Source organism: Centroberyx gerrardi, chromosome 7 (genome assembly GCF_048128805.1).
Source record: "Centroberyx gerrardi isolate f3 chromosome 7, fCenGer3.hap1.cur.20231027, whole genome shotgun sequence".
Lineage (NCBI taxonomy): Eukaryota > Metazoa > Chordata > Actinopteri > Beryciformes > Berycidae > Centroberyx > Centroberyx gerrardi.
Genome location: NC_136003.1, coordinates 17769223 through 17796434, shown reverse-complemented (window position 1 = coordinate 17796434; position 27212 = coordinate 17769223). Strand labels below are relative to the sequence as shown.

The 27212-nt window shown below is 44.4% G+C and overlaps 1 protein-coding gene across 4 annotated transcripts; it reads left to right on the top strand.

Annotated features, from left to right (window-relative positions):
- The first annotated feature begins 409 nt into the window (after positions 1–409).
- sun1b (Sad1 and UNC84 domain containing 1b) lies at positions 410–26710 on the top strand. Of its 4 annotated transcripts, none has more exons than XM_071922029.2 (24): positions 410–643; positions 3125–3222; positions 14708–14908; positions 15148–15395; positions 15677–15703; positions 16028–16303; positions 16615–16749; positions 17191–17358; positions 18015–18095; positions 18937–19047; positions 19236–19355; positions 19466–19559; positions 20172–20230; positions 20546–20745; positions 21298–21573; positions 21732–21824; positions 22256–22350; positions 22492–22636; positions 22813–23151; positions 23303–23387; positions 23852–23967; positions 24238–24405; positions 24542–24634; positions 24752–26710. In XM_071922029.2, exons 2-24 carry the CDS (start codon positions 3140–3142, stop codon positions 24866–24868), a joined length of 3330 nt encoding a protein of 1109 aa, XP_071778130.2. In that variant the 5' UTR covers positions 410–643; positions 3125–3139; the 3' UTR covers positions 24869–26710. The 4 variants fall into 4 exon arrangements, with proteins under 4 accessions (XP_071778130.2, XP_071778139.2, XP_071778122.2 ...); XM_071922038.2 differs by lacking the exon at positions 410–643 and adding an exon at positions 2557–2668 and having other exon boundaries at positions 17230–17358; XM_071922021.2 differs by lacking the exon at positions 410–643 and adding an exon at positions 2557–2668.
- The last annotated feature ends 502 nt before the right edge of the window (positions 26711–27212 follow it).

The window sequence follows — 27212 nt, the reverse complement described above, 5'->3', positions numbered from 1 at the left end:
GATAGTTTGGATACATACGTCTTATAATGTATTAAATTGACCAAATAATAACATGTTGTCAGTCATCAGTCAATGCTCCTATTGTCTTCAGACATTAATGCGATATAAACTGGTTTAGAAGATTTGGTGGCGACTGATTTTTGATGCAGGGAGCCTAGGCATCAGTGAATTGAGTCCCCATCACGGCTCAATATTACTTAAAATGATATTCCTCTCAATGCACGGAGCGCAAGCAGCAGCCCAGCGCATGGCGTCGCAGTAATGTTGCTTTTTCCTCCAATAGATTTAAAGTGTGCGCCCTGGCCGACAATAGAGGGCCTGGGAGTGGGAGGATCAGCTCGGCAGCGATCCTTCTGGCTTTGTTACGCCTGGGAAGCCATTTTGGAAATCTGCTTGTTGTGCATGAGCATAACACTCACTAGCTACTTGCAAACTTTTGTGTCTGTCTGTCCACGGGAAAAATACTGCTGCAGGGATCCGTGGGTCCGGACTACTGAATACCCTCTGGGCTTTCATATCTTGGATAGAAGCGTCGGGATGCGGGCAGAAGTTTGCGCATCTTCCATGATAGTAATGTGTGGATCTTGTTCCTTTGGATTACGCTCATAAAGAATAACAACATACATGGACTCTCACCACACGGGCAAGTGGATGCGATACTCTAGATAAAACCTATACATTGCTTTATTTATGCATTTAGTGGTGAAATTAGATGTTTGTAGCCATTTAATTTTATATTTTGCCCTTGCTGGGCTCCTTTACCCACAACTGTTTTGACAGCGAACGCAATCTCAGGCCTCATTTTCTAAACGATTTTTATAGACCTGCGACATTATCAGGCACTTAAAATGTTATATCCAACATTTGTAGTGGCCAATAAGTGCGTATATTGACAGCGTAATGTTAATTACACCCGTATGATAAGAGATGGGAATAGTGCGCCGTTGCACAAGCCTGTAAGTCAGTGCTTTCATGAGTGACTGCGTTGTCCAAATACATGGCGTCTAAATTTAGCATTAGGCAATCTGAGAGTGTAACTGGGCTTATATGTCATTTGGGCAGAGAATATCTGTAGTCACTATGAGCCTTGAAATCAATGTTTTAAACGGGACCGCTCTGAAACGCTGTTTAGACTGAGGTGGACCAACCACAGGCGCAATTGTTCGTCCTGTTCCTCAGAGCAGGTTTGCGTAAAGGAGCCAGCAAAACAAAACAGACGTGCGAGGAGATGCAAAGTCGTGAAAAAGCTGTCACTGTATAACATGTCACTGTTTAGACTGTGTGTTTGGGGGGTCTGCGTGTTGTGATATTGTTCAGCCTGTCTCCTGAATTATTATTTAAATCCAGTTCCCATGGGCAGTGTCCCAAGGAGAGTTTAACATGTAAGGTTCATTCACATGCAAAAACAAAAACTGGGGAACATAACACACTCTTTATTAATCATCCTTATGGCTAGACTATAATTCAGTCAGGCTGGTGGTTGAGAGGTTTCACCCCAGTTTTGCTAAAGCAAAGTTTGATGCCTATGTGCTGGCCTCATATAGGTACTGAGTGCATCTTACACAACTCTAACCCTCTCTCTAGCCCATAGTGCAGTTCAGGTAGGTGGTTGGTATTTCACATTGAAATGCCCACATTCAGTGTCTGCATCATGATTCATTGCACTGGTTGTACCAGTTGGCAAGCCAAAAAAAAAAACTAATCCCGGCTGAATTAAAGTAGTCCCTTTGGCTTTTGGCTATTTGTTTCTATTTATCCCCTCTTTTTGGCCTTAAGAGTTGGAAGCGGATTTTCACGTTGATTAAGATTACGGGTCCTCAGATTTTTGTGGTGGATTTTGGGAAATGTCATCTGGTGCTCCCTCCTTTCATCATCTCTGCCTATTTGATTGAATGGCTGACTTGTCTACAAGTTGCCTGGAGGAGTTCCCGTGATGGCTGTTATGTCAGCATTGCTTAGGAAATGTGAAGAAAGTGAGCAACTTGTTAGCGTAGATACATGATTGGCAACATGATAAGCAGTCATTCAAACAGTCAGACATAGGTCAGATGGCACCTATTTTTTATGTTTTTGAAAGCAGTAGCGCTTTGAATGGGGATTATACCTTAGTTTGAATTGGCTAGAATCACCTCAGTTCAAGCCAAACATCTTTATTCTTCACCTGCATTTAAATATGGGACTTTTGTGATCTAATAGAACCAGGCTTCTGAGACAAATGGCACTCACCTGGTGATATTACACACTTGCATGCAATTTGGAATGACACCCTAATAGATTATGGACACATGCTTTTGTGTGTTCATGTTCATGTATGTTCATGCAGTATAAGTTTCACTGTTGAGAAGCTCAACCCTCTGGGCCAGCTGTTTCCCGCCCATTACCTAAACTTAGCCCCACCCCTGGCTGTTTTTGGTTTCATTAGGCTACTGCTTTTTCTGTGTGTGAAGCTTACTCACTCAGTCAGTATTGGAATAGATGTCCTGGTGAGAAGTCTGCTCAATACAAAGAGAGAGAGGATCGTCATTATCTCAGTCCCATCTCTACCAGCCAGTCCTGTCAGTTGCTGTCTGTTTGCTGATCGGAGGAGAAGAGACAAGTCATTCATTACAGCCCCACTGGCGTCCGTAGCCCTCGTCAACAACCAGCCGGAGCCAGGATGCAGGAAGAGGTCGGCCAAGTCTCGTCCACAGTAGTATTGTTGTGCTCCTGGGGAACGGGAATGTCCAGCAGTTCTCATTAGTGACTGCCTGGGCTGGGCTTTTTGAAATTATTGTACAGTGTAGCTGTAGCCTAACTGGTGGTTGTGTTTTCTTGGAGAGCAGCCCAGTGAATACGGCTACAGTTGATTTGGGGAGAGGCAGGGAGTTTACCAGTGTAGCATTGTATTTAAAGTCTTGTTTAAATGATAATTACCCTGAGGCAGAACTTGAGCTCATTAGAAGAACTATTTTGACCGGATTATGAAATGTCTAAAATCAGGAGACAGGCTGAATAAGGCAGTGCATGGGATTTTGCAACTGAATGGCTGTGTATGTGTGGGTCTGTTTGTGCTGTTTGTGCTGGTTATCCCCCTATCTCGGCTATGGCCTAAAGAGTCCTATCCCTTGCGCCCCAACTCTTGCAGTCTAAACAGAGAAGAATGACCATGGATTTTTCCCAGCTGCACACATACACGCCGCCACAGTGTGCTCCAGAGAACACCGGCTATACCTACTCTCTCAGGTGAGACCTCCCTGCTGTGCTGCGCTGGCTGCAGCATCAAACATTCAGGCCTGTGGCACTTCAGTCACACTCTGCCTATCTGCTGTGACTCCAGGCTGTCCGGGCAATTGACTTAGATTGAAATGAAAATTGTCCTTGAGTCCCTGCTGCTCCGTTTGAATCAATTTTAGGCCTTTGCAAGTGCATCGTAGCTCTCTGCATGTTGGAAATGTCCTCGACCAGCAACTCATTCCATGTTTCAGATAGTTTCCAGATGTTGGTTATGGTTATCATCAGTCTTCCTTGCCCACACAGTCAGCTATTGTCTTATTCTGCCTCAAAAGAGTGTGCTATTGAATCCTGTTAGCCATCTAATGTAATTATATGCAACGCTGTTGTCAGTTCACTCAGCTTATTACGACAGTGGAATGTCTGTCTGCTGAATTAGCCCAGAGGCTGTTTTACATTCGCTACTTGCATGCTGTTTCTCTCCCATGGTTTCTTTCCAGGTCTCTCCAATGACAAAACCTTGAGCTTATATTACCTTTAGGATTTTCCTTGCATCAATAACCAAGTCCTGTGTCTCTCACCTGACCTGAGTGCTTTGATCATGCTATTAGCTTCCCACTTTAAAGTAGCGGGAAATTGGCTACAAGCATAATTGCAGCATGAAATGATAAAATCTCTCCGTTACTTTTGTTGATACATTGTTGTTGTTTTTTTTTAATCTTCCTGAGGTCTCTCTAATAAGTTCATGCCTGCACTAAAGAAAAAATCCTGTGGTTGTGGTTTCGATGAATCCGCCCCATGATTCAGCCTGATTTTGCGTGTGCACGCGCTTGCATAGTTAATGGGGAATAAGGGAGTTTTATACAGGGTAAAAACAAAGCATATGCCAAGCTGCCCCTGCCCATACAATTCTGAGATTGTAGAACCAAGGTGCACCTAGTCTGCTTTGCACACTATTGTCTTCGTTTGGTTAGTTCAAGGCAGGACAGTCTGTGTTGGATATAGATACCATTCCTGTCGCATGAACCTCTCCCATCTCCTATCTATCCCCTATCTATCCCCTTTCTCTTCGGATGCTCATCCCAGGACATTAAGGTGTGGTTGGCACTCCAACAGGAGAGTCTATATGAGTCCATATGATGGAATGTTGTTGTCTTCATTGCTGTCACTACTGATGCCTCCGGCTCAAAAAGTGGAGAAAGGAATCTGGGTGTGTAGGCCAAGCGGTGAAATATCACTTTGCCCCTTGCTTTGCTCAGATTCTCACATTAGGGTAAGGGAAATATGTTGCATGACTTGTGCGAGCAGAAACCTGTAATCATTTAAGTGAGAGTATGAAAGTCTCGTAAAGTTGCGCAAGCCTGTTTCAACAAACAGCCTCTCATTAGATTTACAACTATGTCTTTGAGAAATGCACCTATACTGAAAAGAAAACCTCGGTCAGCAGAGTAACTGTGTCCTCACAAGTTCAGGCTGAAGTCTCTTAGGTTGTGTGACACTTATATTAGTTGCATTCTATATTTGATGCGTCAGCAGCTCATATAGTTTTATTGGTTGTGGGAGTGGCATTGAGTCACAGTGTGAATTTGCCTATTTGGTGTTGTCATGTTGGTGATGGAGAATAGCAGAGTAATCTAGGGGAAGGTTCATTGATTTTTGCAGTACTGCAAAAGCATTGAGGGCTGAATTATCTGCTGGGTGTTTTGTCTCTATGCCACATTCAAAAAATAAAATAAAACAGGACAACAGACATATCTTTCCATCATCTTGATTCTGGGTCAACTTTCTAACACACATAGCGCAATCCAGCAATGTGAAATCCAGCCTTGGTAACCGGTCTTGAGTCACCCTGTGGAGTGAGGCAAAGCGAGATGAAAGTAAAAAAGCCCGTTTGACACATTACTGGAATGTGACAGGTCGACTGAAAGGCTGGAACAAGCTAATCCTGTTCCTCTGTTTGCAGTCAGCTGAGAAACTATTAATGAACCTCGGTCACTAACGTGGCACTGATCCCAGGATTAGACTAATAGTTTATGCTTTTCGACTATCTGGTTGAGAGATCTGTGGCTTTTATTAGGCTAGCCTGTTTACTACAGCTGAAAGACCAATGATTCTTGGCTCCCTTGGGAGAGAAATATCTCAACTAACAGAAGGCCATTACATGTCTTTGTCTTGGTGTATTTTTTAAGGAAATGGTGGGACAGCTTGACAGTAATTCCCACTGCATTGCTGCTTGTTCAAGAAGTTCAGAAATATCAACCTATCAGAGGGATGGGGGTGGGGGTGGGGGGGGTGGGGGGGTGTCCTTCAATGAATGAGAGAGAACAGTGCAGAGACGGATGGAGTCAGGTGACAGAGACCGTTGGCCCATCTGTTGTCAAAACTCAAAAGACCAGAGACAAGTTTGTAGCATTGAGTGGTCAAAGAGAGAGAGAGAGAGAGAGGCCAACCAATCACGTTCCATTTCCATCCACACTGGAAGCTTTTTAGAGCCCCCCACATACCAGGGAGAACGTGCCCAGTTGAAGGGAGAGACCATCACAACTTAGACCACCAACTGTGCGTTAATTGCCAATGTAAGACCATTGTAACGAAGTGAATATTCATTAAGCAGTGAGGAAAAAGCTTTCATTGGTATATTTATAACCTAACATGGTCTTTACTTGTGTAATGGGAGGTTTCTGTGCTCTCTCACTTCCTCCCAGGTGCTCTTATTCTCCTTTTTGCTGCTTTTGAAGGGGGTTGAGCCAGTATTTTCAGTAAGGGAGTCCACAAGGCTTCACCCCATACACACTGGCCAGATATACAGCTAGATATTGTCTGACACACAGAAGGCCTGTCAAGGAGGAGCTTCTTAAACAGAGTGGCCCAATATTCGTATTGATACTCTTGTTATTGGATAGGCCCATATCTGTATCACAATAAAGAAAAAAATCTTTAGGGTGTGTGCAGATCCTGAAAAAGGAATGTCTTGAATCATATTATCTAACTGCAAAGCCTTAAAAAGGTCTTGAATATGGTTAAATCTAGCATTTTAAGTCTTTAATTTTAGAGGACTTAAAAATGTTGCGGTTACTGGGAGCGCTGCCCTTTTCTAGGAAAAGATCAGCCCAGTCATTCAGGCCAATTCAAGTTTATTTTCATATCTAATTCGGTTACAAAATTGGTCTTATATTTCATTGTAACTGGCATTAAAGTTACAAAGTCTCAATTTTACATCATGAGACTTGAAGAAAGCTTTTTCTCCACAAAATGATATCCTCCATTTTGAAAAATGTAACATGTTCTCTGGCAAAATGATTGCTGGCATGAAAGTAAAACTCACTTAGACCTTTGCTTGTCACAAATGATAAGTGACTTCCATCACAACAAGTGATATTTCTGAGGCAATCATCTGTATTTTTGAAATGCATAGCAGTGCATCAGGTAATGTTTTTTTCTTCCTAAAAAGGATTAATAGCTTTGTAGAAGGAAAAAGTTAAACCTTCATATGCACAGTTAAGCTGTTTGCACAAAGTTCTGTTGACTGAAAGTCAGTAATGTACTACACATACGCCCACAGGGAAAAAGGTGGCGAGAGCTGCTTGTACATGCCTTCATTTGAATAAATGTGTAACCTTATAATTTCTCCTTCATTTCTTTCTCTAGTATCCTGTAGATCTAACTGCCATATAGACTGGGATTTAGTAAACAAACACACAGTCAAATACACACTTAAAGGGCCAGCAGTGGTCTAGAATTTACAGAAGCTGGTTTGTGACCGGAAGGTCCTCCGTTTGAAACCCTGGACCGGCCTCGAAAAACTGGACGGGGAATTTTATTAATCTTACACTGGGGGGGAAAAAAGGCATTTGTGGCGAATAAAGGTTAATACTTTGCATCCTAGTAGGAAAGTGGTACAGTCGTGCTTCACACTATCTAGTTCGCCCCCTCTTTGAGCTGCACCACTAATAAGACAGACCAACTATGACCCTGGCCTTACACAAAGTAGTGGTGTGTGTCTCTGTGTGCATGGTGCTTAATGACGCCCCTCCATATTTCATGATCAGTCAGTGGAAGTGGGTCAACAGGGCCTCTGGTTGTAGGCAGTGTTTTCCCTCATAAGTGATACCTGAACTGTGACAGTAGTAAGCAGTACTAGTGATTAGAGACAATGGTATAATAGCTGTCTGGACAGCAGCAGTAGATAAAAAGGTAAGAAATTGGACAACAGATAAGAAATGAGCCCAGGGGCCAAATAGCTTTTTGCAACCCTAAACCCAGCTAAGCCAGAAATTTCACTAAACCCAATATTTTGCAATACTGCATTTGAATCTGAATCTAACATAAATCCAAATGAATAATTGAAAATTTCTTCCCAGCGTGAACTCAGTTGGTCCATCAGTTGGGCATGAATGTCACGCTTTACAAGACGAGGTTCAAGGGCGTACCCAAAGCAGGCTAGAGGTCTGTGTACCGAGTGCCAGTTGGGCAGTTGTTGTCCATGCTGCAGTCACAGTTGTTGTGACATCTGGTGTGAGTGTGCCTCAGTACATGCACCACTGGTCAAGCTCCGAACAGTTAAATGACAGCAGCTGGATGATTGTGAGCCAGCCTGTGCCATGAGGGCTAAACTCACAGCAATGCAGACATTTGTATGGCTGTTTCCTGCTTTCCAAGTTCTGACAATAAACAGTGCCTTGGTGAATATGAATTTTAAAACTGAACACATCTCCTTAGACGTCGCAGTCAAATCGGACATGCACTGAGGTATTTGACTGTGAGGGACATTTCAGAGGCATTTTTGTCTCTGTGCCAGCTAGCCTTGTGCTCTTGTTTCGTGTGACGGCATTTGTCCGTTGGAAGTAGTAAAAGCCCAGCCTCTGCTGCTGATCACATTCTCTCTCACTCTCGGGCTAGAGAGCTGTTTGGAGTAGTCTCCATGGCAACCACGGCAACATGAAACGGCGCACTCAACGTTTGGAGAGTGTAGGACACCACAGAGAGAGAGGAGGGAAAAGAAGTGCTGTCTATGGGAGGGGAAATGAGGGTGAGCTGGAGTGGTCCTAATCGCAGTGCCAATTTCTACCCACCCAGAGATAGCCAGATGGAAACATGAGGGCTCTCTGCTCTGTCCCAGCCTCCCAGTCCCTGGCCTCTGGTAAATATAGGCCCCAGCACCTCAGGGGAAAGAAGACTTTCTCTACTCTGTAATGGTTTTAGGAAACAGGAAGGCAGGGCACGCTATGTATCCGGATACTGTGTTCTGATTTGGGGTTTTCCCCGTAGACCACCAGAGGCTCTCCAGAGCTGATTTTCAGGAAAAATAAGTTTATTGAAGTATAATTTCAGTAAGTTTGCTGAGAGTGGTGCAACAGTGTTCTAGGGAGGAGCTCTGAACAGCCAATTTTGTTGTGTGTGTGTGTGTATATGTGGCAAATGGTTAGACACTAGCATCGAATCTCATTGGTTACATGGGTCAGTTCTGTCCTACTTGACACATGCAGTAGGTACTGCCTAACTAACATGTTATTTTTCAAAAACTGTTTTGACTGGCAGTTTTTGCTCCGCCTAGGAGTTTCGTTGAGAACAACACGCCCCTTCTTGTAAAAAACGTTTTCCTCTTTATGTGTGTGTCTGTGTGTGTGCGCTTGCGTTTTCTGGCACGCTTTTCTAACCACACTTGTGGTTTTGGAGCTGAGATTTACAGCCCACGTGGTTTCTATAATCTGTCTAAGCGCTGTGTGTGTGTGTGTGTGTGTGTGTGTGTGTGTGTGTGTGTGTGTGTGTGTGTGTGTGTGTGTGTGTGTCCACCGCAGGCAGAAGCCAGTGTTTTCCTCCCTGGGGTCGGGGCTAGGGGGGTCGAGTGTTTTACTAATTGATCTCACTGCAGTAGGTACTAGACTTGCATCTCTGATCTTCTCAGAGATGTCAGACTTGCTGCTTCTCAGCCCCTATCAGATCAGTTTCCATGCCTTTTAATATTAGCAGAAAGGTGATCTTGTTCATCTTAACGGTTTTGCTCTCTGGGGAAGCCGGGCAGATAGCAGAAGAAATCAGTTGTGCCATGGACTTTTTCTGATTAGATTCAGTAAACATTTATTCAGTTTTCAAGTCAAGTGGGTTTTTATGCAGTTATTCTCCAAACCTCTTTTGGGAGCTCTTCTCTCGGGTAATGCATTTAGCTCTGGCAGCACCCATACAAAAATATTTGTTTAAATCAACACAACTTCATTTACACCTGGTATTTATCTTATTTCTCGTTGTCTGCATTTTCTACACTGTGAAAGGATCTCATTTTTTGCGTACATTATGCAAAGCAGGTGGGGAGGTGGCAAGTGTAACAAACCAAACATGGTAGGTGTAAGGTCACCAGAGTTGATATTACTGTATAGCCTTACTTACTCTTCCTTGGTCATGGAAAGGGTTATTTTCTTCTGTCTACGACTCTAGTAGGAGGCAACAGAAATGACAAGTCGGTTTTGCTGCAATTGTGTTGGCACCTGCTGTGAACCACACACTGCTATCAAAAAATCAAGTTTCTTGTTGGCTCCAGGGTACGTTATCGTGGCAGGTCGCGGTGATGCCGTTTCTACCCCATGGACAGATACTTTCTTACTAATGCAAACGCACTCTTCATGTTGCATTTACCCCTGGCTGACTGGTTGAGATCCGCTGGCAGATCTGATCACATTCTGAGTGCAATGCTTGCTGTGTGCATTTGCACTGTGCATTAACTTGCACTTTTCCTTATCCACACACAGATCACATTTTAATACCAGGTGTGAATGGAGTCAACTTAGTATGTAGGCCTACTTGTGTTGAATTAATCTGTTCCAGTAAACTCACATAACCGTGGTAGTTGTGGTTGGAGAGAATGACCCTTAGTGGCAGACACTGAACCCCTACCTGCTTGTTTGTTGTATGTCAGTCTGTGTAACAGTGTCCGCTAAATGACTAAAATCTAAATGTAAATTAGTACAAATTCCTATCTTATCGGATCTGATTCTCTCTCTGTGCAGTTATGAGTTATAATAGAGCTGGCAGTGCCCACTGAGTGTGGGAAGACTGGGTATCAAAGCTGGTGTTATGTAAGGAGAGATTCCAGGCAGTGTCAGGATGGATGTGTTTCTTTTTTTTTCTCCATAAATCTCAGTCTTTCTGTCTGTCTCTTCCACACTCGCTTCCTCACGCACAGTGTCCACCTCTATTTATATCATTGACGTGGGCCGTGGGGGCAGCCTGGGAGAGAGAGGCACACAGATCGATTTGCAGACCCTGAACAACTGAAATGGGTTTGCAAACAAGTGAGACGTTGTTTACAGCTTCTTCTAATGTGACAGGCTGGGATCTGAACAGCCTCTAATTTAGGGCTGCAGCTATCGATTATTTTAGTAATCGAGTATTCTACCGATTATTCCATCGATTAATCGAGTAATCGGATAAGAAATACTTTTGCTTTATTAAAGAGCAATAGTAAATATACAAAAGAGAAAAGCTGTCCGCACGAAGCTGTCCATACGACACTGTGATTTACTGAAAACGAGGTGAAATAATTATTATTATTGATATTTATTACTAGGCCTAAATATCATACAAGTTCATAAGACTGGCTAATGTACATTTATTTGCTATGTTGAAGGGTTGCCCTACACCTGCTGACCCTACTCACTGCAATCAAACTAAACTGAATATACCTGCTGTATTGGACTGGTGCATTTTAGGCTCCAATTGCTACTTACACCACCTGATATTTTGCTTTCTGGGGTATTTTATGCATCACTGTGAGGGGAGTAGGTGTGTGTGTGTGTGTGTGTGTGGGGTGTGTGTGTGTGTGTGTGTGTGACTATCATAATAATAACATGAATGAAGCTCAGGCTTTCACAAATTGACTGCAGCATTTTATTTTCTGTGGTTATTTTCTTGAGCAAAACTTAGCTAACTTAGGGACATCATAACTAGCCACCATATTGATTTACGTTCTTAACTAGCCATTACATATAGCCATAATTAACGTGCATTCTTTACTAGCCTTCATCTCATCCCGTTTTAATATTAAGTGCTGACTCCGCCCACCCGGGCCAGTTTCGGCGTACGCCGGTAGCAATTACAAGTGGACCCTATCCTACAGTCCCTGCTCTCAGCGGAGGGAAGGAGCTACGCTGTGTGTGGGAAGCGCTGTGATCATCAGACCTCTCTGGATTAGACAAGCAAGTAGAGAAAACCGGCATCAGCCGAACCAATTTATTGCCAAATGCTTTGGGATTCAACACATTAACATTGCTTCCCATGGTCAGAAAAAGTCGGCAGATTTGTCGCTAGTCGCTTTTGAGAAATAAAGTCGCCAGGGGGGTCTGAAAAGTCGCTAAGTCTAGCGACAAAGTCGCCAAGTTGGCAACACTGGATCCGAAACTTTGGACACTTTCTGTCGTTTTCTCTGGCCTGTCTCTTCTCTTCGCCCCTGGCTATTTTCTCTCTCTTTCTCCAGCGCGTTGTGCAACAGTAATAATCATCCGTGCGAAACACTGAGTGTGTATATAGTTATATGGATTAAACGAAGCTTCGATGCAAAGAATTTGCATCGATGATTTTTAGTAATCGAGTTACTCGAGTTTCTCGAGGAATCGTTTCAGCCCTACTCTAATTATTTGACATTGTTTTAGTTTGTTGAGCACGTGTGCTTAATGGTGATATAATATGGAGGGCATGTTTGCCAACACACTAGAGAGATGAACTGTTTCATTTTGTATAATCCAGACAGGGTTTTGGCTGCTGCATTGTTAGAATAAAGAGCTGTGTGACAGAGTGTCCATTACTTGCCAGGTAGAGCAGAGGGTTACATTAACGTTCCTGCCTTGCTGTAGGCTATACAGACAGACAAGTCTCTTCCCTTTCTCAGACACACCCTGCCCTGCCCTACCTGGGGCTCCAAAGCCTCAGGTACCGAGTCAATGGCATTACAAATGCATGCTGCATCATTGTGTACTGGTGTGATAAACTAAGATGCGTGTGCGCACGCGTGCACATACTGCTGTGGAAGAGGAGTGCCTTGGCTCAGGGTGTAGACTAGAGGCTAGCTGCCTTATTAACTCTGCAGTGTTCCCTGCAGCCACAGCGTGTGTGTGTGTGGGTGTGCAGTGCTTGTTAGAGTGTGTATGTGCACTACAGCAGCTATTAGTTTTGTTAATATGAAATTATTCTATATAATGCACACATTGACTGTAGCCTGGATACACTGGATTGACTGCTTTTTAGCTCATTGGCTGTAAGGCCCAGTGGAAAAAGTTATTTGTCTCCAAAGTTTAAACTTGGCATTCAAGGCAAACTCTGCACCACCCCTCGACTATTTGAATTTCAAATTTGAGTCAGACCAGCCACATGCAGCAAAGTGCATATAACGGAAAGGTGAAAGTTCTGCTGACATCCTGCACACCTGTGCTAAGGTACACACTCTTATCTCACTCCTGTGCTCACTCAGACCTTGCCCTCCAGGGTCCCCATGCTCTCTACTACAGGGAGTCGGAGAGAGCTTGCCACTGCAGGCAGTGGCACTGTGTGGGGGTAAATCTGCTCCCTTCCCTCACTTCTCTGCCTAGTTGTCATTGCACAGTCCCTTGTCCTGGTCCTGGTATTACAGGGATTATTCAGGGTTTATTTTAGGGAATAGACACTAGGCAGACAGAAAGACATCAGGAGAGGGTTGTGTCGATCGGGTATAGCAAAGATGACATACTAGTGTTGGAGAATAAGTAAAATATATCCCACGTGAATGCACATATTGCACGTGAACAGGGCTCAGGTCTGGAAGGACCAGGACATGTACCCATACATAAACACATTTACATACACATTCCTTGGCCAGCTCAAATCCTGACAAATAGAGGCTAGCTCTAGTCAATTCAGTCTGACGAGGTACAAAGGGAAAGGTGCTGCCCTGGTCGTGTGTTTAGAGAGGCGGCAGGTGAAGAAGCTGGCAGGAGGCAGAGCGAGGAGTAAAGCACATAATTGGCTCTTGGTGGGAGGGTGTAATCCTCAGGGTTCAGGGCCAGAGAGCAACATTCACAGCACACATGCAAACACAGAAGGCAGGGCACAGTCATATTCATATCACTGATAGTATATTGGGTGTCCTTAGATGTGTGAATTTCTGTTATAACCCGTGCTCCATTGTGCTGTCTGCAAGACTTTGCCTTGAGACGCTCAATGTTGTGCAAGGGACATTGACCGAGACCATACGCTGTTCCTTTAAAACAAACAGCTTTTGTTTATACAAGAAGGTCCCTCCCTCTCAAGTGTCTACAGCAGGAAGTTGATTCTCCGTCCTCCAGTGAGTGATAAGGTGCTCTGCCCCTCCTCCTCATCCTCCCTGCCCTGCTTGTCTGTGGAGTTAGCCTGCATGACCTAGTTGAGCCAAATGCACACAACCTGCAAGGAAAATACAGTGTAGTGAGGTAATTTCAGTTCAGCTTGTCACATCATATTTGATCATACAAGACCAATGTTTGTACTGGTAAACATGACATAATCTTAAATGAAGCAATTGATTTTATTCTGTCTCCAAAAATTAGATAAGATAGAAAAGAAAAAAAACAGAAAAATAGGCAATATCACATTTAATTATGCCACTTATCACTTTTAGCATAGTTTGTCTGTTTGTTTATACACTAGCAAGAGGGCACAACTTAGATAGGGTGTTTAGAGTGGTTTCAGTGAATTTAGCAATTGCTGGCCTCTTCGCTGTTAGTTTGGGTTGGAATGTCGGCCTTGGCGCAGAGTGCTTACTCTGCCAGGGGGTGTGGCCCAGTGAGTCACAGTTACAAAACGCATGTCAGAGTCAATATTTACAGCATTCATGGTGTGTTTCCACTTTCTGCTGGCTCAGAATTATAGTAGAATAGCTTGGCATTCTGTATACTTGGGTATGCTTATCTGGTTTCCAGTTTCCAAAATTGGCTCGTCTCTCATACACACAGTCCCCATTCTTCTTGTTTTTTTTCTCCCTCCCCAGCGTTTTATGGAATGAGTCACTTTCCGTCAGGCCCGCTGGCAGTTGCGGGGAACAACAGCATTACATCTATGTGTGCTTTCTAAAAGGACTGCATGTCCCTGTGTTTTGGTTGTTTTTGTTCATAAAAGAAAGTTTCTCTGAAGTTGATTTGTTGAGACGACCCACAAGTCGGGGAAAGTACAGGATATCCTCGGTCAGTATTGATTTTTGAGGTTGGAAGTTGTTCCGGTCTGCTCAAAGCCTGTTGTATTTGAGTTTGTTTATCTCCAGATTGATTTCCGTACAGCAGAGATATGAAACCTCCCGCCCTGTGATACTGTCATACCTCTTTTCACCATTCCCCTTTTCTCTCTTCCCTCCTCCCTCAATCTCTCACTTTCTTCTCATTTCTCTTGCCATCTGTCTCATATCACTGTCTCTCCCACTCCCTAACTTTTCCCTCTCTTTACTCATAACTATTCCCTCCTTACTCACTGCTGTCTCTGTCTTCCTCCCTCCTTTCTCTCTCAGCTCCAGCTACTCGACAGCAGCCTTAGAGTTTGAGAAGGAGCACCAGATTGCTCCTGTGTTCGACTCACCCAGGATGTCACGGCGGAGCCTGCGTCTGCAGACCGGTGCCGGTCTCTATGGCAACGAGAGCCTGGCTGACTACTCCCAGAGCCACAGCAGCAGTAGCAGCAGCAGCTACACCAGCAGCAGGAGAGAGGCACGGTAAGACTGGCAATGGACACACACAAACTCACACACAGTGGACACAATGCACTCGCATACCAGCATACCAGAGAGTAATTTTTTTATGTATGTGTCTGTGTGGCTGATCATCTACTTATGTCTGTCTACTTGACCACATGTATATCTTCTGTCAGCCTGCCTATCTACATGTCTCTCCTACATGCATACACACAAGAAAACGTATCACACCTCCATGTGTTCCCTCTCTGCTCTCCTAGGACGGTGCGTAGCAGAAAGCAGCAGTCCAGTTCCAGTTCCCAGTCTTTGTCCCTGAGCCAGGCAGCCACGCCGAGGAAAACCTTGTCCTTCTCAGCCTCTAATACCCCTATTTGCAGCAGCAGCATTCAGCAAAGCAACTGCGACACCGATGCCTCCCTGCTTACCTCCATCCTGGACCAGTCCAGCCTGAGGCAACGCACCGTCACCGCAACCACCACCACCACAACCACTGTTGATGGACACTGGGGTCAGTACCTGAAAAATGAAAATTGTACCACAAATTACTTTTTTGCAAAGACTGAGGCCAATAAATCAACAATGCATTACTTGCAACTAACTGTTAACTATGACCTTTAAATCTGATATGTGCAAGGCAGGGATTGATTAATTGTATATCTGTTAACAAGGGGGATGGTGAGGCGGTTGATATTGTGTAATCAGTCTCCTGAGACACCCACTAATTGATTTATGATAATAGTCAGTGAGCGTGTACTGAATCACACTGACAGATGCTTTATTTCTTTCCAGGGTCGGGTCACAATGCTGAACTTGCAGGTTAGTAATGATAATCTTTCCAGAATTAACCTCTCCTATGAGATGCTAATGACGGAGCCCCTCAATAACACCTATGCTCTGTGTGTTTGTCAGTTCTGGCAGAGTCTGTGGGTGCATCTGTAAGGATGTACGCACAGGAATAACCCCAATGAGACGCTAGATGGCATTGAGATTGGATGTGCGAGCATGTGTATATTTACTGATGCTCTATGCCACTCCAATAATGCATACCCCTCAAAAACCTAAAAAGTTCTAGCATACTTTTTTCTGTCTGCTTTCCAACAAATGACTCTAAATGACTTTTGTATGTGTGTGCTCCCACAGGGAGGAGTTCCAGCATTCACCACAGTTCATCAGGTGTCAACGGAGACGTCAGCGCTAGTGTCTCGAAGTCCCACGCCACGGTCGTCAATGGTTACATCTGTAAAGACTGCTCTATACACTCTCCGAGGACGGACGCCCTCACCACACACTGTTCATCCTCATCTTCATCATCTCAGGCTGCCGCAGCCTCTACCAATGCCCTCTCCTCCTCCTCCTCTTCCTCATTATCAGCCACCAGCATATACTCCCGAGACAAGAGTCGGAGGAACAAGACAGGTGAGATATTTTCTCAAGTCATCCTGTGCTAGCCCAACTAGGACTGAAACGTCATATCTGAAATGCAGACATGTAGTGTCTTTGTTCTTCTGCCGATTTGTTATTGTGTTTTTCCCCCTACTGGAGTCATTTCTTAAGTTGGCAAACCAAACAGAAGCCCCCTGCCTGTCCTGAACAAGGCAAAACAAAGCATCCAATGTGTGTCCTTCTGAATATTAGAATTATTGGAGTTGGAAGGCGAAAGGCCCGTATCTCTGCACCTGTCAAGTTGTGATTATGAGGATGTAATCTTTAGTGGTGTCTCTCCCCAGGTGTCCTGGTTTCTATCTCTAGCACGTGTATGCGCTACAGCAGACGAGCCCTGGCCCCCATAGTGTCCTTAGTCACCCTGCTCGTCAACAATGTGCTCTGGCTGGGTTCAAGGGCCAAGAGCCCTGCAGGAAAAGGTACACAACGTCAGAGAGGCTCTTCGCTCTGCATCCATTCCCCATCATTCTCTCGTTTTCTCTTCTGTCTTTTGTAGTGTTATTTTTTTCCAGAGTCACTCAACTCGGAGTGAGATTCTCCATAAAAAATGACTACAGTAGAGCCATAATGGATTTTAGATTGATCTCTTCTTTACAGTTCAGTCAGGTTCTCCTCTCCCTGTTGATTTCCATCTGAGCAGCCTTCTCTTCATCAGTCTTGATCTCTCTGTGGCTGAGTCATGGTCTATTTATATTCCATGTGACCTTATTACCTTTCCTCTTATCAGGCTATGCATACCCACCTGTCTTTCTGTCATCTAAGGGTATCTTCAGAGGACTTCTTTGTAAATATCATCTGCTTCACCTCTTCATGCTGTCGCCCATTTTATAGGAGTCTTTTGTACTTCTCCCTCTCTCTAGCCACGACCCAAGTGTGTAATGGAGTTTTTGACTCACCAGGTGTCCTGGCGTCCTTCTCTGACTCGATGAGACAAGCAGTGTCCTCCAGTTTGTCCCGTCTGTGGCTATTTAAGCAGACCACTCTCCACAGGATGATGGGCTACAGGGCCAATGGCTATGAAGGAGAAGGTACCCACCATTACTACAGAGGGCAAAGGTCGGGGGTTGCAGCTCCTGACCTCACCAACCTCTCATGCCGCTCTTCTATTAATAAACTTGTTCATCCACTGTCCTCCAACTCACAATTTCTCCTCTTCTTAAGCTCTTGTTTTTATGTTGAAAGAAGCTTCAGATCAGGATAAATATGTAAAATTGTCTGATACTGACTTCGCAGGAGAGTAATATGTTTTAATTTTCTGTGAGGGTAAGTTGTAAGCTCTTTGCAGAGCTTACAACTTACCTCTCCCTCTCTCTCTGTCTGTCCCTGTCCCGCTGTTGATCTCCATTACTAAGTTGGTTCTTTTCCACAGCTCCAGGAGCATTTCAACCACTTTTTCGATGGTTTATCTTACTCCAAAGCGGGTTTCACCACATCACTTTATTCTTGTTTCTGTCCATCAGTTGTCACTGTGTCTATTCTCACAACCATTTTAGGTTTCATGCACCTCTATTCTCATTTTCTTCATAAAGAAATATAGCATCTGTTGTCACCTGGTGGCATGCAAATTTCTTCTCCTTCCTTCCTTCGGAATATGGTTTCCTCATCCATCACTTATTTCATCATCACTTTCTCACGCAACATTTTGTTTTTGTTATGCAAATAAATGTATTATTGTGTCTTGCAGCTCACTCTAGTTTCTGTGGGAGCATGAATGTGAAGGATCTGGTGACTGAAGATGCACATCTCAATCTCAATGGTTCCCTGTGTAAGTACACACAGCCACACACTCACACACACACACTGTGTCAATCTCTCTCTCTCTACACTTGGCGGTTAGCCTCATGGTAGCCCTGATTGACAGAGTTAATGCTATGCGTGACCTGTATTAGGATCAGTGAGCAGAGGTTGTGTGAACCTCTTTCACCAGCCAGCAGCCTGTTGACCATTGTGACCTGCTAGTAGCCAGATGCTTGTTGTCCACTCAAGTCTATCCAAAACATTTTTGGGGACCAGCTGAATAACAAAGCTTACTATTAGTGACATTCATTCTAAACATAGAATCACTTGAGTTTAACAAGCTGCTTTTTGAATCATTGCATGATAAGTAAACCTGAAATTGGCTAGCTCTACTGAAGTGGGCCAGATGTCCGCTCACCCAGTGAGGCCAGTGTCACATATGAATAATGAGGCTGGCAATGAAAGAGTTAAAGTGAAGACGGAGAACAATGAAAGTGTTTGTCGATCAGCAGTCACGGCTGTGGAATGACGATGGGGAAGTTGAAGGAGATGGGAGTTTGACAAGGCGTGTTACTACACATAAAGCTGTGCATGGTGTGTCATTGTACATATTACACTTGACATTGTGCAATATGCATGCAAGTGGCCCATTACTATTTTCTTTTTTCTTTTTTTTTTGATGTAGCTATTTGACTCATTTTGCATTGTTTTATTTTGTGTTTTTCTTTGTTTTGGTCGCTTTCTGAATTATGTTACTTTGCTTTTTAGTTAATGTTATCCATGTTGGTTAATGATTTCATTACACATCCATTGTATTTTGTGTGTTTTCTTTTCTTCGTGCCTGCTATCCATCATTTGGGCTGAAACAGGTGATGACTGTAAAGGGAAGCAGTATTCTGAGACACACACCGTCCTCCTCACACAGTCCTCCAGGCCTCGGCGCCTGGTGGGGGCGCTGTGGAGCCTCCTGGCTTACACAGGTTAACTAGCATTTCTCTTATTTTGAGACCAGACCCAGTAAATAAGCTACTACAAGACTGTGTTCAACTTTGATAAGCTTATAACTGAACCTAGTTGTGAATTTAGATCATTCATCCTGTAATGAATATTTTTTTGTCTTAAATCATTTTGGCCTGATTGATTGTTTTCCTCCTGTGTTGTCTTCCAGGTTACTGCCTCCTCCAGCCAGGCTACTGTGTGGTGAGAGCAGGCAAAGCGCTGGGATCAGGGGTTGGCACAGCGGTTCAGAGGCTGCTCTCGCTGCTCTGGCTGCTCCTAGTAGCTCCAGGTTGGTGGCACTCACCGTCTTCTTTCTTCACCGCTTATTCTTTGGGTAGCACAGTTTGAATCTATTATCATTCTCAACCTGCATGTGTTTTTTCCCTCTTGTCTGTCCAGTGAAGGCAGGCAGGGGACTTCTGTGGTTTCTTGCAACAGGATGGTACCAGCTGGTGTCTCTCATGTCTCTCCTCAATGTCTTCTTTCTGACACGGTATGAACCCAGCCCCCATCTTCCCTCTGACCTTGAAAGTAAAAAGTTGTTGCAACTGGAAGTTGTGGAAAGTGTAGATTTGGCATTTCTAAAAGCTGAAATTGTTGTCAGAATGTTAAACTGCCAGTGTGTGTGAGCCTATGTTGTTTTGTTCTTCAAAATCAATTAGATATCATCATTGCTTTGACAAAATAGGCCATCAGTCATTGGTTTGGTTCTTCATGTGCAGACCCAGCTCATTAGTAATTCATTAAAACATACAAAAAAATTACAAAATAATTATATAATTTACAAAATTATTACACTGATTATTTTTGTGCTTTTATATTTCTGACAAAGTTACAATATAAGCTATGCAAAATGCATTGCATGTGACAGAAATAATGATTGAATTATTTACTTGAATCCTTTTTAATATTGCACCTTTGTTGAATAATTCAGCATTATCTCATGTAGGGAGGGAAATGTTACTGTGTCCTGTCGGTTTCCCTTTGAGGAGTTTTGAGAGTCTTGATTGATGAAGGTCCCTGTGATTTTTGTATTAGCATTACTTGCTGCTACGCTCCTGTCAATCGTGTGTTTGTCTGACCAGTGTGTGGCTCTGTGTTCCAGATGCCTGCCCAAACTATGGAAACTCCTGCTTTTCCTCCTTCCCCTCTTGCTACTCCTAGGTGAGTTTGTAAGAGCCAATAGCGCTCCCTCACTTTCTCGCAGGTGTAACCCACTTAGCGGCCACATACACAGACAGATCAGTCAGTAATAAGGCAGTGGATGTACTAACCAGCACACATCCCCAGAGTATGCTACAAATCCAGTACCAGATTCAGGTCACCCTCTCTGGGCTCCTAGTGACAGAACTGCCCCTCTCTGTGGACCAGCCCTACTCTCACACACTTATATAACAGCACAACACAAACACACACGTTTTTCCTTGTTTACTTGGTAATTTACATCCCTAACCCCCGATATCTATCTTCTATCCGCAGCTTTATGGTGGTGGGGTCCGTCCACTGCAGCCCTGCTTGCATACCTCCCAGCCATAAACCTGACTGAGTGGCATCCAGCATCTCCCCTGACCCTCCTGTCCAACTTGGTCCCAGCCTCTGCCCCAGTGCCTGCCTCTGTCCCCGTCCCACCCGAGCCTCTGCAGGAGCAGACCCCAGCAACCCCGGTCTCACAGGCACCGGTAAGAGGGATGGGAAGCGCCGCAGTATTATCAGAGTACTGAGCGTGTGTGTGTGTGTGTGTGTGTGTGTGTGTGTGTGTGTGTGTGTATTTGACCTCATTACATGACGTACTTTGCAGTTCAAGCCTCTTTGACTTACTAGAGACATTGTTTTTTATTATCACAGCGCCTCCCCCCTGTACACAAACACACACGTAAACAACACAAATGCAGTGAGTTCAATGAGATGCATAATGACACTTTGTATCTGGTGGGATGCATCACTGCCCCTGGGGGTAAATGCCGGGATGCAGTGCTGTGACTCTCTGACATGCACACACACATACATAAACACACGTAGACACACACATAACCACACATAGACACACAAACTGAAACTTAAGAAACTAAAATTTAAGAAAACAGTACTCTACATAAACTTATTTGGTGTTACAGTCACAAAAACTTTGACTTAACATAATGGACGTTACCCCCTTACTCTCTGTATTTCTATGTCTATATCGCCATCCTTTTCTTCCTCTCTCTATCCACTCCATTCTCCTCCCTCCCCAGCCGGCCCTTCCCCCAGTAGTGGTCTCTAGCTTGGACATGGAGCGTCTGGAGCGGGTGGAGCGCCAGCTGGCCCTGCTGTGGGAGCAGGTCCAGAAGGGTGACCAGAAGCAGGAGCAGCGCCACGGCGACACTCTGGGTCTCTATAACAGCCTGAGGGAGCAGCTCCACACTCAGACCGACAGGGAGAGCCTGGGACTGTGGGTCTCCTCCCTGCTGGAGCAGAGGCTCAGTCTGCTGCGAGGAGAGCTGGAGCAGGAGAACACACACAGAGCACAGGTATGGAGATGGTTTAGGGATCAGCACATCCTGTTTCTGATGGTGTTCGTGTTGAGTTACAAGAGAGTGTTGTTTTTGCTTTTGAAGATTTTAACTCTCCATCTGTCTCGCCCCCTGTCTCTCTTCATTTCTCTCGTTCTCTTACCTGTTCGCTGCAGACTGAAGAGCAGCAGAAGCAGCAGCAGCAGAGTCAGACGGCACGGCTGGCTGAGGTGGAAGTGCTGCTCAAGCTTCTGGCTGCAAAGACTGAGGTACATAAGTGTGACTGCTTCACTACTGAGAAAACACTTTTAAGATATGCCCACAAAATGCATCGGGAAGGGCAGCCCGGTGGCCTAGTGGAGGAAAATTTCCTTACGTGGATCAATAAAGGATCACATTATTAGATTATTATCAAGTTCATACCAGGCCATGTGTGTTCTGGTAGTACACAACTTATTATTACCAGAGCATATATCAACTATAGACATTATACCAAGACCATGGAAGTACTGAAGTAAAGGACCCTTTAGGAAAAAATAAAGGCATATTATATCCATTCAGTTCTCACATATCCCTCTTGAAAACTCATCATGTTCCCAGAGGGCATCATGGTTTAGTGTTGCCTGAAAAAGATCATGTCAACACATGATCTGACTTCTGTGTCATGTAGTTGTTAATGCTTTATGGCATTTTGTTGCAGGAGGTGCAACAGAAGCAGCAGCAGCAGTACGAGCAGGAGAAAGAGGAAAGAGAGAAAGAGGCTGTCACTCCAATGGCAGCTCCAGCTCCTGTCAGGTACAAGATTCGATGATGCATTGTTTATTTTTCCATTTCAGGAAAACCACGCAAAATATTACAACTAAACCTTAAAATCTTAACTGATGATTTGTTCTCTATATGGTGGCAATTCATATATAGATATTCTCTTTCCCTCAGTGTGGGTGTGAAGCAGGAGGACCATGATCTTCTGCTAACAGAGGTGCAGAGACTTGAGGTGGAGCTGGGCAAGATCAGACAGGACCTGCAGGGGGTTATGGGATGCAAGGGCAAGTGTGAGCAGCTGGACACACTCCAGGAGACCGTAAGTAGCACAAATATTGGGCATACATTGAGATTGATGGCTGTAAAGGATTTTAATAGTGCATTTTTTACCCTTATTTTGATCCTGTTTTAAAGAATACAATAGATTTTCATCATGATCAGTATGATTACAGTGTCATCCTTTTTGGTCGTCCTTTCTGTGTGTCTCTCTCCCAGATATCATCCCAAGTATCATCCCAGGTATCATCCCAGGTATCCTCCCAGGTGCGTAAGGAGTTGCAGGCTCTGTTCTTCGGCAGTGGCCAGGCAGGAGAGGAGCAGGGCGAGGTGCCTGAGGCCCTGATCTACTGGCTGTCCCAGCGCTACGTGAAAACGCCTGATCTGCAGGCCACGCTGGCTTCACTGGAGCTGAGCATCCTGAGGAATGTGACCCTGCAGCTGGAGCAGAGCCGAGCCCAGACCCTGGTTGATGCCGAGGCCCAGGCCAAGACCATCACTCAGACAGTAACCGGGAGCGTCCAGCATACTGCCACTGCTGAGGGACTGTCTAAAGAGGTAATGGGCCTTCACTCTAGTGTCAAATCATCATTGTGGGGTTCTATCCAAATCATACATAATGTAACCTAAGTGCACTGAAAAGGTGTGAATTTGCCATGTCTTTGGGAGTATTACCGCATCTTTACTTTTCTTGTGACCTCTCCCCCAGCAAGTGCAGCTGATCGTCCAAAACGCTTTGAAGCTCTACTCCCAGGATCGGACAGGCCTGGTGGACTATGCCCTGGAGTCTGGAGGTAAGAAGAATGCCTCTCATGGACTCATTGATGCCTGTCCATCCTGACCCTTGATGCAAGTTAGTAGTTAACCCTGTAATGGGTAGAAAAGATTAGCAAACTAGCTGTTCCACAAGTCAACACTGCGCACTAATGCATGGTTTTTGTTATGTAATGGAGCATGCAGGCATTAGCGAGGTCAGGGGACATCAGGGCATTAGAGGCCAAAGCTCAGGTTCCATAGTCAAGTCTGTTACTTACCAGTCTGTTGACCTACATGGCAGATCCACTTCATAGACTGCACAGATTAAGTAGCCATGTAGTTAAATGTTTTTATGGTCTGTCATTTAAACACTGATTTGTGGCCCAGTCAATCTGCACTTAATATTTGACAGAATGGCCATGTTCTTCTTCCCTACCTTCGATGGTTCTTCAAACACCATAGTGTAATGGTGTGTCTAACAGTGGGGTGTGTGTCTTTTCAGGTGGCAGCATCCTGAGTACTCGCTGCTCTGAGACCTATGAAACCAAGACGGCCCTCATGAGTCTGTTTGGCCTGCCTCTCTGGTACTTCTCCCAGTCTCCGCGCGTTGTCATCCAGGTGAGCCTCAGTGCTGGAACTGCAGACTGGGGGGACATCCAAGAGAAAAATCTCCATTTTACTCATGAGAGAAAGATGTTAATATGATAGGATTAAGATCTTGGGGGTTTCATATTTAGCTGATGAACCTGAGTACTCATTTAACTATTGTTTTGATTGAATAGTTGGTTGGTAGGTATAATCTATTGGTAGAATTGCTATCACTGTCAAAGTCTTGGCTGCTCTTATGAAACTCACGTACGCGTTCCTTCCCACACTCTCTCCCGCCAGCCTGATGTGTACCCAGGTAACTGCTGGGCTTTCAAAGGCTCCCAGGGCTATCTGGTGATCCGGCTGTCCCTGAGGATCCTGCCCACGGCCTTCTGCCTGGAGCACATCCCCAAAGCCCTGTCCCCGACTGGAAACATCACCAGTGCCCCACGCAACTTCACCGTCTTTGTAAGGAACACATTAACATAAAACCATACAGTCAAACACTTTGTAAGCCCATGCGAGCATCAGTCAGTAGTGTCTGTCTATTTCCAGTAGTGACATTTCCAGTGTTGACGTACTTGTTTTGTTTGCGTGTGCACAGGGTCTAGATGATGAGTACCAAGACGAGGGCAAGCTGTTGGGGCACTACATATACCAGGAAGATGGGGAGTCACTGCAGAACTTCCCGGTCATGGTAACTAAAACCATTTTCACACCAGCCTGTAATACACTTACCGACTAACCTTTTATAAATGAAAATCAGTTGAACTCCTGCCAACGTGCGCTGAATATTTCCCCTTCTACTTTTCAGGAGCAGAATGACAAGGCCTTCCAGATCATCGAGGTGCGGGTGCTGAGTAACTGGGGCCACCCGGAGTACACCTGCCTCTACCGCTTCAGAGTCCATGGAGAACCACGCCCTCAATGATTCAGCCACTACCATACACTCTCATACAGTACATATCACCCTATCTGTACATAGCTCTGGCCAACTTCTTACAAATGGAGGGGACTCGGCAAAACTCGTGGACATTTCTGTATGAAAGACTTTTAGGAAATGAAGCTGTGGATTGTTAATGGAATGTGCCCGGACAGAATCATGAACATTTGTTTTGTACGCAGCACTGAAAGAATCATGGAAAAAAGACTGTATGGGAACGTCAAGGATCACAGAAAAGGATTATGGTGACGGAAGAAGCTAAAAAGTCCCAGTCCCTTTCCTTAAAACTGCCTCTTGCACTGAATCAGCCCACGAGGGCAGCAGGCCCCAGTGGTTGCAGCTGACAAATCCAACCCCCCCCTCTCGGCACCTACCGCCTCTGTAGGAGGGGTGAAGCTTGGAGCGGGGGACTGCCGACCCCTCTCTCTCATTTCCTCACATCTCTCTGCCCTTAGTCTCATTTGGTTTGTGTTCTTAATCATGTGTATTTAACTTTGACTCCCTGTGTGGGTCTACTGGATTTTCAGGATCAAAGCCACTGCACCTTTGCCTGTGACACTGTCCAGGCATGTCGCTCCCTTTGTCTGTCAAATCTCCAAAGTGACTTTAATTCTGCTGTTGCTTGGGGCAGTCTGCAGGACCAGACCAGGCACATTCTGGACAAGCAAGGCTTGCTACTGTTCCCTATTGTTCCCTAGATTCAAGGCTATTATTCCCCATGGCACGCTTGGCACCATGCATCCGCACAGCCACCAGTAAGCTCTCTATTCTGAAACTCAACACACTGCATTTGGACAGTCTTTGAATGTTTTCACCAGGGGAGGCTTGATGCAAGTTGTCCTCAATTTACCCACACTGCTACACTAATAACCACTGACCTGAGCTCCACATGGCTAGAGTATTAGGAAGTCCTGTATTATGTACATTAAGCAACATAGACCAAGTATGTGTATGGTTACGGATGGACTGCAGGAGGAATTCTAGCATGTGACTCCCGTACCTTACTCCAGCTTTCACACGCATCGTGGGATTTACATGAAGAGGGAGAGAGTGTGACGTCTGTGAAAGTTTGAGTCCCGTGCCTGGATCTTAAATTACCGTTCAACCTTGAAAGGTGAAAAAAATATAGCTACCCCTATAGACAAGAGTGTGGTTTTCAGAAGGAGACTCTAAGCCAATGGGATGGTCCGGCTCCCCCTAGCGCAGTTGTAAACGTCCTCTTCACTAGGGCTCCCACTGTTCTGATACCCCGAAGGAATGTAATCTGTATATTTCATTGTTGATAGTTGGTCCTTTATAATATCTGCTTTTATCAGTGTTGCTTTATAAAAAAAAAAGGGTACACCCTGTCATTATCATTATTGTTCTATTACTATCACGGTTATTATTTCTACTATTACTCATTGTATTGTGTTGTTTTACTTTGTTTTTTCTGTTTCTGTTTTTGGGGGTTGATAATGTCAGAGGATGCACTGTTACAACTTGTTTAAGAAATGTTTGTGGCACAAGTCTTCACAATTTAAAAAATGAGGGTGTGTAGTAATCAATTCTGGTTGCGCAGATGAGGAAGTCTAAAATGTTATGTATAAAAAGATATTTTGTTCATGATCCTATTTATTAACAAGTCAATTAGTGACTGCAAGATATGACTTAGTGCAATGTATATTTTGTCAAATGCTATTCAGTGCATTTTGGAACCATCTTGGGACAGTAAGATTTTTTTTTTTTTTTTTTTTTTTTTTTTTAGATAAATGGTTATTTTTGTTCTGTCATGAGATGGCTTAACTGCTTTGGAATATATTCCAATAAAGAATTTAATTTTGAAGAGCTTCCAGTGAATGATAGCTTAATTACTAAAGATTGCTCTGTCTTTTCATTTGAAAGCTTTATCACTTGCTTTACATTTGGTGTGTTTATAAAAAGGCAGCCAGAGGTGCAAAAGATGACTGTTCTCCAAAGTCTTTAGTCAAAGCTAAATGTTTATTCATAGATATGTGCGCTAACCTATACTTTATCCTATATAGGTTAGCGCACATATCTATAGCACTGCAAATTGCATGCCAGTTACAATGCAGGATTTCTGTGTGGCTGCAATCAGTGGCTGAGTTTTGGCTCATGACACTAAAGGACTTCTGCAGAGGAGCCGCTGACAGAATCACATTCAGCTATCTGCTGCCCTCTAGCGCCAAATCTGAGGATTGCGGAATTTCACTCATGTACACAAACGGTAGGTTGTGCTTGTCAAGATAATGCTTGCAAACAGCATACCGTAATCTAAAAAGAGTTAAAAAAAAATGTGTGGAGAAGAGTAGTGCACTACCTCCCACGTGAC